The following is a 14932-nucleotide window of genomic DNA, read 5'->3' as shown; positions in this document are numbered from 1 at the left end:
CCTTATTGGTCAAAACCAAATGAGTTATATGGGATGTGTTTATTTTTGGTGTCGCCAGGAAGGGATGTGTTTATTTTGTAAGAGCTATGTTATTTGGACGTTTTATTTTTTTATAACAAACTTAAAAGAGAAAGAGAGGATTGATAGATGCGATAGAACTAGAAAAAGAATGTTATTGTGAAAAATGTAATTTGAATATATATTATTCTTTTGTGATAAGTAATGAACATTCTAGTTTAATTCGTAATGCTTTATGTGCAAAATGTCTTCACAATTTTTAATGGCTACATGAACGTTGTGTATTTTTCAATGTAAAAATTGACGAGCATAATTTTTTAATGTAATTTATATTGCAAGTCTACTCAGCGTGCTTCAAGGCGAGGTCTTGAATTTTTCCTTGGGTGTAGTTCTTTACATAAAGGAATGAACTACAAATATGATCTAGTCATGAAGATAACGTGTTGAATAAGAACTGGTTTTTAGTCTACCCTCTACAAATTATACAAAGAACATGGCAACGCACCAAAAAGGGAGAGATCACGTCTTGAACTTTTGAGTGAGCTTCTCAACTCCTCTACAATCACCTGCAAATCGGTTTGCCCCTTCTTTGATAGTAAATCCGAATTCATGAGCACTTTGCTGCTCCTCCTGAGCTGACTTACCTGCCTTTGAGATGGCAGCTTCACTGCCATTTTTTTAGCTTGTCCAGTAGGTTTTCAGCCCTGTAAACTGTGTCTTAACCGATAACTGCTCCTCAGTATTGAACAATGTAACTACAGCTCGTGGAAGTCATCATCAACTGCCACTTTGCTTTCATTCCTCTCCCAACTATCACTAGCGCTCTCCAAGTCCGAAGCATGTTCGCCTACTCGTTTGGCCTCATCCTCAGCCCATGCCCTGAAACCAAAACACTTGGGTTGTGATGACGAATAAGCAAGTATAATTTTACGACAGGACTATACAAGAAACAAATGAGTGCTTCTGAACTGTTTTGTTTAACTGTGATAACAAATAACAAACTATGTCAAGCATATTAACCTACGATATCTATTATGCCAAAATGACCAATGTATTTGGCAAATAAAAAATTATCAGTCCCACTGATTTTATGGTATTGAAGAATAATAGTGGTTTGTGATTGATTTTGGCCATTAACATCATTAATGACTGCAATTCATATTTCATGAAACACTTTAAGAACCATGTTTGAGGTAGTACATGTAACTCAGTCAATGTAAAAAATAAACCTAAGTTTTTTTTTTGACAGCAAAAAATACCAAAAGTTAGAATTCAGTTACGAGAAAATAGACTAATTTACGTTGTTAGTGCATGATCATTAAACTCTTCCGTTATGAGGAATTTGTCAGGATAAAAATGCAGAAAATCTCCAAATAGAAGTAGAAACAAGAAAATATTTTGACTAGGTAGAAAGCATCAAATCAAGAAACATGAATGGATCAACCGATTAATATAGCTGGAATTATGGATGCACATATCAAATGACCAATTGCATATGAACATAGACTACAAACAATAAAATGTGAAGAAGAAAAAAAATATGTCAGTCCTTCCCACAATTATTTTATGCTTTTACCATTTCAATAAAACCAGAACATAAAGATGATCAAACAAATTTAGTTGCTTTATGAAGTTTTATAATTTTACCTGGCCATTGACAAGGCTTTTCGTTCAACCTCTAGCTCATACTGCAATTGTGTAATTTCCTTGTTTTGAACTTCTGCTAGCTCCTGAAGCTTACTAATCTTGTCTTTTTCATAAGCTATTTTTACCTTGTCACTAATAAGGTTTTGTAGTTGATCTTCCACCTCATGTCTTAACCAAGAAAAAGCATTCCTTTCTGATTCAATAACAGCTTGTTCCTTTATCAAGGAAATTCTATCCTTTTCTCTATCATCTCTCAACCTTTCTAACTCGCATCTTGCCTCTTCAGCCATTCTTTCAACAGCATTGATCTTTTCCCTCTCTGGAAAGCTTCTGTTCCAAACTTGCATTGATATCCTTCTCAACTTGAACTACTAAGACACTCTGAGAAGCAACAGTGCATGCAAGCTCTTCATTAACTAGGTCAAAAGCATTTCCAGCAGCAAGGGCTATGGCTGTTTGGGCCTTTGTAACCGGTTTATGTGGCTAGAACAATCGTGTATAACCTTAACCCCCCGAAAAAAGAAGAGAAAACAGTTAAAATCAAATGCGGATAAGAAATGAAAGAATAACACAAGTTCACAACAATGCAGGTATGCATTCTCAAAGACTTAAAAAGAGAATATGACTTACCAAATGCAAGAACTATTATTCCGTGCTCCCCAGCAGATACATCAGCTACAAGTGCAGGGCATGCATCAGTGTGTATCTTATCAGTGTCTATAAAACCAGAAAGTTGGCACAGCATCTGCCCATCGATCATCATATTTGAAGCAAACAAATTGCTTTTACAGTACAACTAGAAAAACACAAATAGATAAAGTACATCACTTCTCTCTCTCTCTCAAAAAAAAAAAAGGGAGCTAAAGTACATCAGATCAGGCAACAACTTTAAGAAAACTTTCTATCTGCTTCTGGAAGCTGTCTTTTCTCTAGGTCAATTTTCCAACTAACAACATCCTGATGTGATGAAGGGCTGCAAGAAATGAATATAGGAGAGTAGGGAAATCACAATCATAGCCTATGGTATACAAAGTTACAAGATGAAAAGAAAGGAGGATACCATGTGAAATTGTGAATACTTAAAAAAAAGGGAGAACTCCAATAATGTTGAATAATAACCGTGTTGCCCCAGTGGAAGAAGGTAACCAGAAATCAGATATCCAATTCCAAATTGATTAATGCATACCTTTCAGGGGAGAAGTAAAATGGGCCATAGTCTTCGTCTGTAGACAACGGTCTATCACAACATCTTGAAAGCCTGCTTTCAATAAGTCCAGCTTCTGCCAGGCCTGTAATATCCATATTCTATAGACATGATATGCTAGAAGAAAGTCATACATACTGACCAGCTGTAGTATTAAAACACAAACTTCAAATATCCTACTGACCTTGAGTGCAAGAAAAATCAGGGTCCTCAGGGGTGATATCATCAAATGCATGCCCAGTAACATTGTCTATGTACGTGGCAGGATATACCTTTGAGATTGTTTTCCTAAAAAGGTAATCAGAAAGGCACAGATATCGCCACATATTACAATAATAGCAAATAGCTAAACTTTTTTATATCTTGTTATTTCACATAGTAATCAGAGGAAGAAGAAATAACCAACTACCTTGATAGAGCACTACTAGCAGACACTAACCATTGAGCATACTCATGGTGTGTGCATAAATCACTGGGCTGAACATCAGGTTCAATGACCTGATTATGTAGCAAATTTTCAGGTGAACAGTAGAAATTTTATATTAATGATCAGACCAACTGGAATATTTTACTGTAAAAAAAACCAAACTATATCTATGATGTCAAGTCCATCTTTCATAAGTTCTTCAATATGCAGTCATTTAGCATCACAAAAATAATGTTTGACCTACTATCCCATTAAAAATGCAAATAAGAACAAAGAAATACCTTTAGAGCTTGCAAAGCAGCTAATGCTTGTCCCTGAGCGACAGCTACAGGAACCATAACCTTTCCAGTAAGCACCTGTACAGCTGAAGAAACTGCTGATGGAGCAGGAATACCAGGAGAAGAGTAAAAAGCTCCAAAATTTGGAGTTTCGGATCTACATATATCAACCTCATTATTATCATTTTTAACCTGCTCGTCTATAAATGTATTGGTTGACGAGACAAATGGTTTTGTAAACAGGTCATTTTCTGAAAAGCTCTGCTCTGCCAAGGATGACTGGTCTAAGACCTGCGGCATGTTATTCAGGTCAAGATTTTCTTTGGTTGAAACTGATTGAGAGCACTCTCTTCCAAATCTTCAGGAATAACCTCAGGATCTGAAAGTTGTTGTATTTGACTGGTTACTGACAGCAATATTGACAAGTACACTTTCATTATGGGCTACAATACCAGAACTTCTATTGCCACTTGAATCAGTAATTTCATCCTGCTGCTCACTTATAACAGGTAGGGGTTCAGCATCAAAGTTGGACACTTTTCTTGGTTCAACAAAGGATGGGTTCTCCTTAAGTTCAGCAATAGAGTTCTGTGAATCTACAGCAGTGCTGCTATCAAATGAATCAACTGGATTTTCAGATTCAGAACCATTAAGCACCATTGCACTCTGACGGGGAACTGACTCCTCATCAGCAGCTGATCCAATCTTTAATTCTTCTTGAACAGATTTGTGCTTCGTGGCATCAGTATCAATGTCCTTGTTATGAATATCATATACCAACTGAGATCCTACATTGAAATCATCAATGATTCTATGGGACTCGGGAATCTTATCAGACTCAGGAGATGAACAATCCCTGGATACATCTATCCGACCTTCCACATTACCATTTCCTTGATCCACCTCGTTGCCAGCATTTATATGTTCTATTTCATCAGAAGACAAAAGCACTTCCTGATGTGTAGTCAGGGGCTTCATTTGTCCTGCACAAAGTCAAATACGATCCAACAGAGAAGGTACAATGTTAAGCATGTGTAGGCTTAACTGGCTCACCCAAACACACAAATTCCCTCACGAGAAGACTTGATGGTTAGTGCACGACAGAAGCAGAAGCAAAAAAAAAAACACTTACTGGCACTGTTTCGTCTGCTGACAAACAAGGCAGCAAAAGCAAGCCCTGAAAGAAGAAGAATTCCAGCCACTCCCACTCCCACAACTCCTGAAAACAAGCTACTTCAAAAGTGTCAACTGTTAAGTTTCAAGTAGTGAGAAATTACTGGTACCAACAAAATGTTAATATTTGATTTTTTTTTTCAGTAACTCCCCAATTGTACGTCAAAATGGCAACCTCACAAATCAACACAAACATGTGAATCCAAGAAGCAGGTGCCGTCTAGTACAAGGCAAACAAATGATTCAAAAACCAACCCCACTAAGAGCAACAACGCAACCAAACATTTCACATGCAGCCACGAGCGCTTCAATTTTCTAAAATTTTTAATGATTAGCACACTCAATAATAACTTGTTAATCAAGCAAAAACAAAAATGGAACACTTTAATTTTACAATTAGTAGTGTTAGCTTAGAATCGTTGACCTTGATCCAAAAGAGACAACAATAGAAAGAACTCGAAATTAAAGAACCTCCCTCAGTCTCACCTCCATTATATGATTTATTTTCTTAACCGCCGAATTGGGAGATCCGTCCGACCCGACCCGAACGGGAACAGAGCCCGACCCATCTCCATTTTTTGCAACACAGAAAAGGCGAACCCGACGAGGATCGAAGTGGGGGAAACGTGAGTGTAGAAAGATTGTAAATTTGGTGGAATTGGAGGCACTGAAAACTAATCGAATTTGGGGAGAGTTCGGAGCAGTTATCGACGCCATCCAAAGATGATGGATGTTGATGTCTTTGTTTAATTCTGTGTTGTGCCAAAGCCAAACAAACATAAAGATGAAGAACCAAAGTGGGAAGTGATATTCATAAACACACAGAATGAAACTTGGTCTGGATTTATTATACCAATCTTATGAACACTTTACTAATTGCATCTATTTTTTAGTTTAATACAAATTTATACATTTAATTGTTCAGTATCTCTTTCTATCATCTTTATTATATTTTATATTTCTTTATTTCTCTCTCTTAATTATACAAATTGTACATTTTATTTTACAAATTATATTTCTCACTGCAAAACAGGTTTTGAGTAAATATTTCAAAAGTTTAATTTCGTAAAAGGTAAAACTGTTAACCAATATAAATATGATTTTTAAAATTATTATAAAAATTAAAAAAAAAATCACATTTTTTTATGAAACCAGGCTATCTCCAATCCGGTGGCAAAAAGTAATTTCTCGTAATACTAGTGTTTACTTATTGAGACATAAAAATTATTAAAAATAACTTTTATTTTTCTCTAAAAAGTCACTCTTATATGTACATATAATCTTAACATATTTAAGATATTCATCTATTTGTAGTTTGCACAAGACTTTATATTTAAGGATGATAATTTTTTCATCTTTTATTTATCTGTACATATAATCTTAACATATTTAAGATATTCACCTATCTGTAATTTGCACAAGACTTTATATTTAAGGATGATAATTTTTTCATCTTTTATTTATCTCATTTATTTTCCTCCCTGGCTTTTTTCCATACATCAAATGTTGGATTTTTATTTATTTATTCTATATTTAGTAAATATACACACCAAATAAGTAGATAAAATAGTATAACTCTATATTTATTACCTTCAATTTCTTATATGACGATGCAAGATGTCATTAGGGTAAACAGCAACCATTGCATACAAATATCATGTACGCAGAATCATCATAACACCTGTGAAATTGATAACTGATGCGCATAAACTGTAATTAAGACATATAAGAATTATTAATTTTTTCCTCTTTTATTGTTTCTTTTTGTATGAATCATTGGAATTATGGCATCCTTAAAATTTTTGTGTAGTATATGCCTAAACGGTTAGATTTATATTGTTTTGGTGGTTTTTGTTTTGTAGAAATACAGCTAAGGGATTGGATGAAAAGTTGAAGCTTGATGATTTTCGCTTAGCGCATTAGGCTCACTTAGCACGTTGATGCCGCTTAGCGTGAGAAAGCTACTTGAAGAGCTTGATGTCACGTGAAGATGCATTTAGTGCGTGTTGCACGCTTAACACCCAGTCACTTACTACTCGTAATTAGTGCGCGTTTAATGCGAAAATCGCGAAAACTTAGCCCAGGATGATTTTTAAGGAAAAAAAGGGGTATGACTGATTAGGGCACAACGTAAAAATCTAGAGCTCGAAGAAGAAAAAGACAACCATTGAGAGCCACTGACTACCTCCACACCCGTCTTCCTTCCATTCCTCCACACATTTTCATCATTTTCTGTATAGTAAAGTCTCTCATGACAATGAGAGACTAAACCACTAATTGTTGGGAAGCTTTTCATCAAACTCTCTTGATGTAATGATTTTGACTATCTATTTAATGTTATTTTCAATTTCATTGTATCTTTTTGTGCTTAATCATATGTATTTGGTTTGATCACCCATATATATGCTATGTTTAGGGTTTAGTCATTAGAAATGTTTTTAATCCTTAGAATCGGAAAAAATATCTAAATACTTCATTGCTAGGGATAGTGTGAGGTGGTTTAGCCTATTTATGCATCTCCATTAGTCATGCAGTTCAACTAATTTAGTTCTTGAGGGATTAAGAAAGAAATTAGGAGAATTAGGCTCTCTCATGTGAGGAATCGCGGTTAAAGTACATTAATAGATATAGGTGATAACTAGAATAATATTAAATAGAGAAAAATTAATTATATCGCTTCAAGAGTAGTTTTGGTAGGAAAGCTCTGTCAGAAAGACTTTCAATATAAGGGATCTCCATGTCTATGAATCCACCATCAACTTTATTAAATCTTAAGGCTCAGATTTATGGATTTCCACATATGATTGATTCTTCAATCTACACATGATCAAGTCACACAACTTATTTCATCAAATTTGTAAACAATTTAGTACAATTCAAGCTAACTAGTTCTATTTTTTAAAAAAAAACTAGTGACCTAACAATTTGCATTAAATTGACAAGAGCGCACTTTAAAACAATTAGAATGAATAGTGTTTAGTAATTCATTGAGAATGAAAAAAAATCACACTTGAGATTTGAAAATTATAATTATTAACTTTTGAAAATCAAATTCGAAAGGTGAAGTCAAACACTACAAAAGTCACAAAATTAATTGTTGCGTGACTTACCTCATTGTATCCTAGTCCTCACTATCCTTAATCTCACACTTTTAACATTGTTGGAGAAGTAAAAAAAAAAACACAATGAGAAGGAATAATAAAAGAAAAACCATCAAACAAGTAAAATGGGGTTAAAGATGGGCTAGTATGTTATACTTAATCAACTTATACGAAAAACAATTAAGCAAAGGCTGATATCTACACTTTTCGAATATAACACCAAATCATTTTCGGCATGAGTGATACGGCTAAGTCCTTTCTATAAAGTTATGTCCTGCGAACTCGAACCTTTGTCCGCCAGTCACAATGCAATTGCGCACCCAACCCCATGCGTGTAACACTGGGATTGATTCTAAAAGCTTATAAACCATTTTCATAATAGAGCAACTATGGGTTCATCTTCAAATCAATTATGTACAAACCATAATTCATGAAAAGGTGGAACTATATGGTTACTAGATTGTCTCGGTCAGTAATGTAATTGTTGCACGTTAGTTTTGTCTAGATTACTTGTATTTTTTACTGAAAGTAATTTTTTTTAATCAAGTAGGATCTATATGAAATATATCCAATCAATTCTATTATGATTTCCAAAGTTTACCCAGGCCAACCATTAGAGACTCAAAATCATAATCATCTCAGGGAGACATGAACGATTGAATAATTTTGTGGTCAATCCTACTATATAATATGTATCGAGCATTGTTGCTTCAGCGTATCCCTCATGTATATTTCCATTCTATAGCTTAATTTCTAATTAGTTTCTACTAGATATAAGCTCATTTACCAAGTCAAACATGTTTATAAGATAATCAAATAAGCCAGTGAGATAAAGTTAATTAGCAAATACCTCTTCTATTTTAGTTAACTTAGCTTACAAACTACTCAAACAAATTATCAACAGAGGAAATAACTGTTAAATTCAGTCTTTATGTCTTTGTTCTTAAAGAACAAAAGATGCTACTTGAGTACTTGTCAATGTGGCTTTTACTAGTACTAGGAATTTGAAACGAACTTTCTTCAGGTTCCTTAGTGCGGCCAACTGTGCTAACATCTTATGCCTACAATGCTTTGAACAATCAACCTTACAGAAGACAACAGGACAAGGTTTCAAAGTTAGCTACATTTTTAATCCAGAAAGCACACCATTATGACAGAACTAAGATGTTTCCCCTCAAATTTTTTGTGTTGAGAAAACTAAAATCTTTTCACATTCACCGAACGAAGACAACAAGTCAACAGCATGACAAGAAGAAAACAACAACAGATAATGAAAACAAAAAGAAGATGTGGGGCATAACAATCGGGACCCTCTGCTTGGTGCTATTTAGGATCTGTTTGGATACAAGATTAAAAGTCCTTTTGATAGCTCTTGAGAGCTTCTCTACTGAAAAAAAAAAACTATATTTTCAGTAGAGTAACTCTCAAAAGTACTTATACCTTGAATCTAAACAGGTCCTTAGCCATTAGGCCAAACCATGGCTTCACTGAAAGCACATGTGACACTGCATTTGTTCATTGAGAAATGACATGTTTTTGCAACAAAAATAATTTCCCCTTCATCCAAGATATGAACCGAACAGTTATAAATTTGAATGCCAACACGATTTTATTTCAAAAGCTGACCACATTATGTGTCACCAAAGAATCCTCGCTTTTCCTCATGATGAGTCAGGAACTTACTTTTGTTGAGTGATACCAAAGATTCAAACTCCTTTTATCTGATCTAAACCTCTCAAGTTTCTTACAATTTGAGCAGATCACCAAACCTATTTTCCTTCCCTATTGTCCTAAACACCACAAGAACCTATATAATTAGAGTAGAGACTCAACCTATATACAGCCAGTTCTCACTCCCCCGAGCTCTCGCATGAGCTTCCAAGATTTGAAGTTATGTCATGCACCAAAACCCTGATTATTTTGCTTCCTGATGATCTTGAAACATCCATGCACTCCTGTAGGTCTGCATCACAGGCTATCAAAACCCATTCGTGATCATCATCCAGGTACTTGATTTCAAATGTACCCACCTCTAGTTTCAATCTTTTGGCAACTTCTTCTTTCAGTTCAACAATGCCACAGGTCAACGAGACCCGAAATCTTATGATATCTTCTCTGTATGTTGCCTTGATTGTCACTGTCTTCATTTCTTTCATAGCTACAAAAGGTGTCACTGCTTTGTTAGGAGTACCCATGCTTTGCTTAGGAGACAAATCTGGACCTGGAATATTAGTCCCACAAGCTTCTGGAACCATATCCTCCAAAATGGTCTCAGCTACTGAAGGACACAAATTTCTTAAGTCTTTAGAACTACCAGCATCCTCTATTAGCATCCCACCAAATGGCTCTTGAAGTTCTGCGGCCACAAAGTCGGGCATAGGGTAAGCAGCTGGCCGGTTTGGCGTATTAGTAGTTAGCTGCAATGTTGACTCTGGTGATCTCTTTAGCCCAGCACATTGATCATTATTGGAAGTAATGAATATATTCTTCACCGGTGAACTTTCATTTGGGGGACTGTCATGGCATGAACCATGAGAAGTAGGATTTGTGCTATCCTCACTTGAGCCACTCCCAGTTCTAGTCCTCTTTGGTTCTTTCCCAACCTCTCGAGTATGCCTACCTTTATCGTTAATTACTTTCTCAAGATGTGGTGTCCTGCCTCCTAGCAATCGATCTTCTTCCATTACAGCCTGACTGTTTGTTTCTAATGCTTTGGAGGCATTCAATTCATTCTCTTTGATCTGAGGCTCTGATGGATTAATACTTAATGAGGCTGGCAGGCTGAACTTGTTTGGAGTAGAAGGCTCAGGAAAGGAACCAACAGCAATGGGAAGTGGACTTTTGCTCAGAGAATTCAAACCAAATGCTCCTTCAGCACCTTGGACAGATTCAATAACACGCTTGAGCTTCGACAGGGAACGGTTAACCTTGTTGATCTTTCTAGATGGCCAACGGGATATCCCATGCTGCCTGCAGATGCGCTTCATTGTGGTAGGGCAAACTGTACAGTAAAAATATATCTAAGAACAGTATGTTTGAGACACTACTTACTTTCCTTTTTCTCTCTAGGCAAAAGAGCTGCTGCTACTACTTGGGGGAAAGAAAAACATTTTTGCCTTTTGCATATTTTAGTTGCATAGTACATTTTTTAATAATTAAAAATCTCCAGATACCAGCAGATTCTTAGAGACAAAATTTATTGTGGTAGAGAAAACATTTGTATTCATGGAAAAAAATTAATATTATTCTTAGGAAAATATTTGTTTCAAGATAGCAGCATATTCATAAAGATAACAAACAAAACTATTGCTTATAAATATATTTTAGAGTATGAACATACCACCAAGGCTCTTTGCAGCATCTTTTAGACTCCCAGCAAAATAACGTTGCAAGACTTCAAGACTAATTGATTTCTCAGTTTTTCCACGTTTCCTCTCTAAGGGTTTATTTATGTTTTTAGTCTCTAAGGAGGGCATGTGATCAATGTTTCTGGCTGCATTTTCACCAAGACTCCCTCCATTATTGATGTCATTACAGTACATCAATATTTGTTGTTCTGATGGATCCTGTGGCACTTCCTCCCCCATGTTTGGTGAGGTATCAGGTCTAGGTGGTGATTTAATAGATGAAGCAATAGGAATAGATTCAAGCCTCGTATGAACTCTTTCGATTGTTGCTTCAATAATTTCAATTGAACCATCCTCAGGTTCTACACCAGAAGCAATATGAAGACTCTGGAAATGCTGTTTCATTATTGCCAATATGGATCCCAACAAAGTCTTTTGTTCATGAATGTGTGTTATTCTAGGAGGCAGAAAAAACTCTAATACATAATCATCATTTCCTGTATGAGAGCTTCGTAAACATATTGCAAAACAGCTTGTTAACCCAAACATGAGAGCATAATGAACTAAGGGGTAATCAGTTTTGTAGAATTGGGTAATGTTTGAACAGAAGCACATGCCGTGGGACAAAAAAGCCCTCCCAGCAACCCCTTGACCTTGTTGTAAGTGATGCTCAACACAGGCCTCACGAAAACCCCATAAATGAGCATCTATAATATAAAATGCTATGTCAGTTGTAGACATGCAAACTTTCCCCATGCATCTACCATCAAAACTAGAACAACTTTTCTTTACACCACCACCTTGGGCCAAAACACTTCGATGCTTACAGGGAATCCATGTCTGGGCCAGAGGTAAATTGTGAGTTTCACATACCACTGTCAATATCTCCAAGATCTCTGATAATGCATTCTGACGACCTTCATTACAAATCTGGTTTAAAAGCATTACCAAGTTATATCTGTGAGAATAGAGGGTAAGATAAAGAACAACAGCAATATAACCTAGATATAACAGATAGGGATTTGTCATGCATGATGGTTAAAATCACCTGAGTGTGTGGATGATCCAAAATTTCCGAACTCCTCAAATTTACTGTCTGCAAGGAAACTGACAGCAGGTGATTGATGAATCTAAATAAGTTTGTTATCATATAAAATTTTTAACAAGCTAGTACTATAGTTAAATAATCCCATTGGAATTACCCTTGTGAAATTCAATCTTGATATACTATAATTTGTAGCATCACGTGATATTTGCCAAACATGAGGAAACTATAATACATGGGTATAATTAGCAAAGTTAAAAGAAACCCAACCTCAAGGGCTTTGCAGATTTTATCAACCTCGGGAGCATAGTTAATTTTCTGTGAAGTCATTATCAACTCCAATACACCAACACATGACTGTATTGAAGGTTCAAACACAGGCAAAGCCAACGTTCCACGAACATTGTAATGTTGAGCATGATCTCGGCGTGGATACTCTTTACTAGAATAATACAAAACATTGGGAGTCCATTCCGGTAATTTCTGCTGAAAAACCCGACCAGGGAGTCCCAAACTTCCATCATTCTCTCCATCCACAGAAAACATGTACATCAGAGAGACCGTTCTATACTGATAGAGCCCATTACTATGTGGATCAAGAACAAAGGGTTGACCTGAAGTTGTAAGCACATACCGATTACCATTCTTCACAGGTGCCCAAACTTGAGCCAGAACATTCAATTCAGTCAACTCTTTGAAGTAACGAAGTGCTTGTGTCATCCTTTCCTTGATTACACAATAACCATCCAAATTTTCCACTGGTGAAATAGGAACAAGTGGTGGCAAAAGTTTTTTGTTGTCATCATTCTCCACTGGCTTTTCAGCTATTGAATTTGAATCACCTAAAAAGAGTAGCTTTAAGTTTGAAGAAATGCAGCACCCAGCAGAAACAACAAAACACACAATTAGCACCAGATATGGTACTGGAGTAGACTTTGAACACTTCACAGTTATTGTAATAACACATTTGAGCTCAACATCACAATATATCTACAATCTCCAAACCTTATAAATACTCCCAGAATCATATGAAAAAAATGTAGCACACAAAGGCAAAGGTAAAATCCCAAGGAAGCAATTACAGACAAAACTCTGGCCTGTAAACATTAGCTTCCTTGAACAATACAGAAAGGAGTACAAACATGTGAAACAATGAAGCTTCACCTGTTGAGTTTAGAAGAGACAGATAAAAGAAATCCAGCTTCAATCCCATAAACTCCATCCATGTATCACCTATGCCTTATAATCAAGTTCCTCAACAATCACATAGAGCTTCAAGCACAGTAATTGGCTATTAAAATTCCTTTTTTTAAGAAAAATGTTTTTTTTTCCTTTCAATTTTCAGAAACTTCAAGCTAAAAATAGGCAAAAGAAAACTCTAGACATGAAAAGAACATACAACACAGAAACTAAACCCCCACCATATTACATTTGTAAATCAACAAAACCAAATTCGGCAGCATCTATTCAAGTTACATTCAAAAGGATATCACCAAGTCCAAAAGAAGAATGAAAATTCCAAAACCGAAGTCAACAGAAAACCAAACTGAAAACATACAAGAGAAGATCTTGTGGCAATCAGAGAAGGCAGAAGCTGGAAGCTTGGGGTCTTCTCCATCAGAGAAAGCCCAAAGGGGAGAGTAAGGTTGGTCAGAGGAAGTGGAGAACAAAAAAGGTGACATGGGGTTGGAGCCAAAGGCCATGTGATCCAAAGGCCATGAAGTTTCTAAGTCCAGATCGAAGTCCATGGTGCAGCCACCACCAGCTTCCTCTGATGGCTTTGACCTGGGAACATAGTCTTGGTTTTCTTCCTCAGATTCTGGCATTTTCTTCTCACAACTGCTAAAGGTTTTGTGGTGAAAATATGAACTTCGTGAAGAGAAGTTTGACTAGGAAAGCGTAGAATAGATGATGATGGGTAAAACTCTGGAGAATAATGCATAGATAGAGTTTGTGATTCCATGTAAAAAATTTTACAACTCCCTTCCACTTGCATGTTGCGACAAAGTGTCAATAAATTATTCAATATATTAATTTTAACAACACTATCATTAGCGTCAGGCTTTCACATATATATTTAAAAAAAATAATTAAACAAAAGGCTGTAAACAAATATCTGTTGATGTTTTCCCTCTGGCACATATAAAAGATCTAGTTATAAATTAGAGGATGAAATGCATTATTTTGAAAATTTATTCAATATTTTCCTTTTTAGGTAATTAAAATATTTTATAAATTACATTAATTATTTCTTATGTGATGATTTTAGAACATTTAATTTACAAAAATAATTGTTTATATATTTTTTTATATGTGGGAATCAAAGATAAATACTAGAAAATTTATAATAAAATACAACCTAGTAAGCTAAACCTCTAATAAAAAAAGCTATTATATTTATTATCTTATTATTGATAATAATTTAATATTACTTTATTGATGAAAAACATATAATAAATAAAACACCATCACGGAAATAACAAGAAAATAGGGAAATATAATATTGATATTTGATAATGAGAAATATTATACGAACAATTAATTTTAAAAACTTATTATTCGTTGGTACATTTGGAAGCCTCAAAATATTGGAGAGATATCTATTAATGAATTGAGTGACTACACAAGGGAACATGATATAAGGTATTTGACTAAAATTTTTAAAGCATTACACGACTCTTTGAAAAGAGAA

The 14932-nt window shown here is 35.3% G+C and overlaps 1 protein-coding gene and 1 pseudogene across 3 annotated transcripts; both read right to left on the bottom strand.

Moving 5' to 3' along the window:
- Positions 1-383: 383 nt before the first annotated feature.
- On the bottom strand, positions 384-5611 carry LOC100786338 (uncharacterized; annotated as a pseudogene).
- Positions 5612-9438: 3827 nt separating this feature from the next.
- LOC100785821 (protein NLP6) lies at positions 9439-14241 on the bottom strand. Of its 3 annotated transcripts, none has more exons than XM_006606062.4 (5): positions 13799-14241; positions 12511-13082; positions 12244-12291; positions 11189-12125; positions 9439-10849 (listed from the first exon to the last, which is right to left on the bottom strand). In XM_006606062.4, exons 1-5 carry the CDS (start codon positions 14064-14066, stop codon positions 9699-9701), a joined length of 2976 nt encoding a protein of 991 aa, XP_006606125.1. In that variant the 5' UTR covers positions 14067-14241; the 3' UTR covers positions 9439-9698. The 3 variants fall into 3 exon arrangements, with proteins under 3 accessions (XP_006606125.1, XP_014628304.1, XP_006606126.1); XM_014772818.3 differs by having other exon boundaries at positions 12511-13064; positions 13799-14205; XM_006606063.4 differs by having other exon boundaries at positions 12511-13095; positions 13799-14173.
- Between the last annotated feature and the right edge of the window lie 691 nt (positions 14242-14932).

This window comes from Glycine max, chromosome 20 (assembly GCF_000004515.6).
Source record: "Glycine max cultivar Williams 82 chromosome 20, Glycine_max_v4.0, whole genome shotgun sequence".
In the NCBI taxonomy this organism is placed as follows: Eukaryota; Viridiplantae; Streptophyta; class Magnoliopsida; order Fabales; family Fabaceae; genus Glycine; species Glycine max.
The sequence above is the reverse complement of the archived record's forward strand: the minus strand, read 5'-3'. Positions and strand labels throughout refer to the sequence as shown.

Excerpts from the sequence above, each read along its gene's own strand:
- LOC100785821 (XM_006606062.4), bottom strand. The coding sequence starts at position 14,066 with ATGCCAGAATCTGAGGAAGAAAACCAAGACTATGTTCCCAGGTCAAAG. Across the intron at positions 12,292-12,510 it reads AAATCTGCAAAGCCCTTGAG|ACAGTAAATTTGAGGAGTTC; the intron begins GTTGGGTTTCTT and ends GTTTCCTTGCAG. Across the intron at positions 10,850-11,188 it reads TGCTGCAAAGAGCCTTGGTG|TTTGCCCTACCACAATGAAG; the intron begins GTATGTTCATAC and ends TTTACTGTACAG.